At 35.7% G+C, this 3833-nt stretch overlaps 1 protein-coding gene across 1 annotated transcript; it reads left to right on the top strand.

Annotated features, from left to right (window-relative positions):
• Window positions 1-1459: 1459 nt before the first annotated feature.
• Window positions 1460-3804, top strand: LOC121966565 (delta(24)-sterol reductase-like). Its single transcript, XM_042516641.1, has 3 exons — window positions 1460-1657; window positions 1741-1919; window positions 3182-3804. The coding sequence occupies exons 1-3, from the start codon at window positions 1511-1513 to the stop codon at window positions 3333-3335; spliced, it is 480 nt and encodes a 159-aa protein (XP_042372575.1). The 5' UTR covers window positions 1460-1510; the 3' UTR covers window positions 3336-3804.
• The last annotated feature ends 29 nt before the right edge of the window (window positions 3805-3833 follow it).

Raw genomic sequence — 3833 nt, forward strand, 5'->3', positions numbered from 1 at the left:
TTTTTTTTTGATAGTTTTCAAATAATTCTTCCCACTTAAAACACATTTTTAGGTGAATTTCTCGTCACTTTTTACTAACTTGCAATTTTTTGGACATTTCTTGCCAAGTTGGTCATTTCCTTTTTTTCCCCATGTTTTTAAAAGACATCAAACCGATTTGCTCGATCTTCAAAAGGTCAAAAAACCTTGTGAAAGGTTCTGAACGCAGCACAAGAAAACTGATGTTGATCCAGGTTTCAGAGGGTTAAGGTACACACATACAGTATGTACAAGATATCATCTTGTCATCATCTTATGAACACTCTTCTCTTTATTATACTCTGATGTTGTCTCACACACACACACACACACACACACACACACACACACACACACACACACACACACCATTAGCCATTAGTGAGAAGGGTTTGGCATCCTCTGTTTTCGGTAACAGTAAATGGTGTGATGAATTATTCATAGTATTGGTCTCACAGATACCTACAGGAGCGAGCTCTGGGCTTTTGGGTGCTCTCTCTGTTTGAGAGGGTTTTCTCTTTGTAGACGGTGCAGAGGAGAGTCACAAACAAGGCAGACCGATACTTTGATTACATCTGCAGTTTACGACAGACATCGTGGATGTGTTGGACACGCAGACGTGAGCGTGTTCAAAGCTCTGGCTGCCCTCTGCTGGAATATAAGAGGCGTGCAACTAGATTTTAACGGCGTCTCATCTACATTAAACTTGAACAGATATGACAAATTATATTTTGTAGGAAGTCAACACTGTAATTTTAAAAAAAGATGTTTTGATTCATGTTTTTGCGATATTAAATGTGAAAGGACTACATGAAAACTATTTGTGCGTGGAGTGGGGCTAAATCTTCCATTTCATATTATAAAGAGCAAGGACCTCCACAGCATTATTTACATTTTTTTTTGACCTTTCTTAATTTTTGATTATTTTTTAGATAATAAAATTCACAAGGAAAAGCTGAAATGAGATTTTTAAAAAATCAGGTCATTTCCGTAATTTTATTTATTTTGGGAAGTCAAAAATCATGATTTGTATATATTATCATTCTCGTCCCTGTAAAAAAAAAAAAAAGATTGAGTGTGACAAAGCACAGGTTAAAACATATGGAAGAAAAGAGAGACCAGAAGAATAGAATTTCATCAAACATTGATACCCAATTGTGACATTAAATCAATGCTGAATATTTAATGCTGGAATGAAAACACGGCTCTGTTTGTAGCATTTTAATATTTTACTCTGAAACCCATGTATCTGATCTCATGCGGTTTTAAATTCCTTCTTTTGAATTTCTAGAAAGTCATTTTATGTGGTGCAATTTAAATATCTGAATTTTGGGGGGTTTGGGCATCTCAAACTGAGATTTGTTCCCTAAATTAATTTAACCAAAGTCTGATCTAAACATTCAAGTCAGTGCCTCTGCGTGTATTTGTATCCTCTCTCCAGGACATTATTCCTTTCGGCAACAACCCAATATTTCGCTGGCTTTTTGGATGGATGGTTCCTCCTAAAATCTCACTGTTGAAGCTCACCCAGGGAGAGACCATCAGACGGCTCTATGAGCAGCACCACGTGGTCCAGGACATGCTGGTGCCCATGAAGGATCTGCAGGCTGCCATCACACGCTTCCACCAGGACATTGAAGTAAGACTCAGATCTGAATAAAGCCACTGAAAACCCGCTTTTATATTGAAAAACTACTGTTTAAACTTCTTGTGTCATTTCAGGTTTACCCTCTGTGGTTGTGCCCCTTCCTGTTGCCACCAGGCAGAGGGATGGTCCACCCCAAAGGTCAGGAGGAGGAGCTGTACGTGGATATCGGGGCTTACGGAGAGCCCAAAGTCAAACATTTCGAAGCTAAAGCATCAACGCGTCAGCTGGAGAAGTTTGTTAGAGATGTGCACGGGTAAGTCTCAAATAACACGGGAAACTAAGGTGATATATTTGTAATAATGTCAATAATATCCAGGGTTCCTGTGGATCCTTAAAAAGTCCCAAAAGGCATTCAGTTCATTAATGTCTTTAATCAGTCTTTCAGAAGTCTTAAAAATACTCAGACATTTAAAGTATGATATCAAGAATCACTTTTTCTGATGTTGCATCATAAAATCTCAAAATAACTGATAATAGTCCTTTTTTAATGATTTAACAATTTTTTAAAAACCTTCTATTAATTCATTTTTTTAGTGAAAAACACATACTCAAAGTAAAATAATTTAACAAATTTTACGTCATGCAGATCGAGGTAAAGGAACCAGCAATATTCATGTACAATTACAACATCCAATCAAATCTAATCCTTTTTTTAAGGATTAGATATTAATATGACAACATATGTTTATTGTTTTCCAGATATTCCTATCTAGAAATTTTGAAAATGCCTTCGCCTTTGATGTTGATCATCAGTTCAAAATGTTCTATAATAACATGATTTTACATACAGGGATGAAGAGGAGGTTTGGTGTTTACAGAGATTACTGTTTATTTGAGTGGTTATTTATTATTTATTCTTTCCTAGTTTATTGTCCTCTTGATTTTGTAGATAAGAATGTCAATTTGTAGATATTTGATTTTGGGTTATGCGGGTGTATTCATATATGTTTAATTAATTACGATATGGGTTTAAATCAGTAATCAATGACTCACGGAGAAGAGGTGGGATTAAAAAGGTTAGTACTTCTCCTTTTCGAATATATAAACCAAGTCATCAAGTGTTTGACTGTTTCTTTTGCTTTATGTTTTTCATTGTCTGTAAATATTACCTTTTTCTTTCTCTGCTTGTTTTTATGATCATTTCTCTCTTTTTTTTCTTTTTTACATGTCCAAAAAATATTTTCACATCAAAACATCAATCAAATCAAATCATATAACTTTTGACCCAAAAAGTCATGCTTTATCTCGAACTAAACATTTGGTCAAAAAGCCCAAAGTAATTGATCTCTGTTCATGTTTAGGGTTCTGTAAAATTAGTCTTAAACTGCATTCCTAGTGGCATTAAGAAAGTTTTAAATCTAGCTTTATTTTATGCTATTTGAACCCTGAATATCACACCCAGAAATTGTGCTGAAAAAATATGAACTATTAAATACATGAGCAGACAAAATATAACAGCATTTACACACTTGCTGTCTTGCATTTATATCTACATGTGTCATCTGCCTCCTGCAGGTTCCAGATGTTGTATGCAGATGTGTACATGGACCGGGAGGAGTTTTGGGAGATGTTTGATGGACAGTTGTATCACAAACTGAGAGAGGAACTAGGCTGTAAGGAGGCCTTCCCTGAGGTTTATGACAAAATCTGCAAATCTGCCCGACACTGACCCGCATCACTGGTACCTGACCTCAGCCCTGTGTCACAGACACACAGAGGTACTGTCTGCAAGTCATGTTTGGTGGCTGCTTCTGGTTTTGGGATGTTTTAACAAATACAGAAAAACTGTTTTACACAAACACACATCTCAGAGTTTTCTAAGGTTCAATGAAGCTTTGCACACACTACTACAAGTTTGTGCTACTTTTGGTTTCTATTGTAATGCTTTTAAGCTGTGAATGTATTCTCTTTTTCCATTTTCTCATGTGTTGCCTGCCTTAAACCTGTGTGTGTTACTTGCACTTGGGAGCAAAAAACGTTTTGTTTTTTTAATTTTTTAAAAGGTGTATGCAAGGCCTTGTTGAACCATCTTGTCTTCTGTAGTGTTCATCACAGATGTTTCCCATATTTCTCTGTACGCCTACTTTAATAGATCTGTGTTACCTACAGGTGCCATTTATATAATTAGTGACATACACATTTTTTAAATATATACTTTTTTGATATA

This window comes from Plectropomus leopardus, unplaced genomic scaffold (assembly GCF_008729295.1).
Source record: "Plectropomus leopardus isolate mb unplaced genomic scaffold, YSFRI_Pleo_2.0 unplaced_scaffold25080, whole genome shotgun sequence".
Lineage (NCBI taxonomy): Eukaryota > Metazoa > Chordata > Actinopteri > Perciformes > Serranidae > Plectropomus > Plectropomus leopardus.

Coding starts and splice junctions, on each gene's coding strand:
- LOC121966565 (XM_042516641.1), top strand. CDS start 1,511: ATGGTTCCTCCTAAAATCTCACTGTTGAAGCTCACCCAGGGAGAGACC. Junction 1,658..1,740: donor GCTTCCACCAGGACATTGAA/GTAAGACTCAGA, acceptor GTGTCATTTCAG/GTTTACCCTCTGTGGTTGTG. Junction 1,920..3,181: donor TTTGTTAGAGATGTGCACGG/GTAAGTCTCAAA, acceptor TGCCTCCTGCAG/GTTCCAGATGTTGTATGCAG.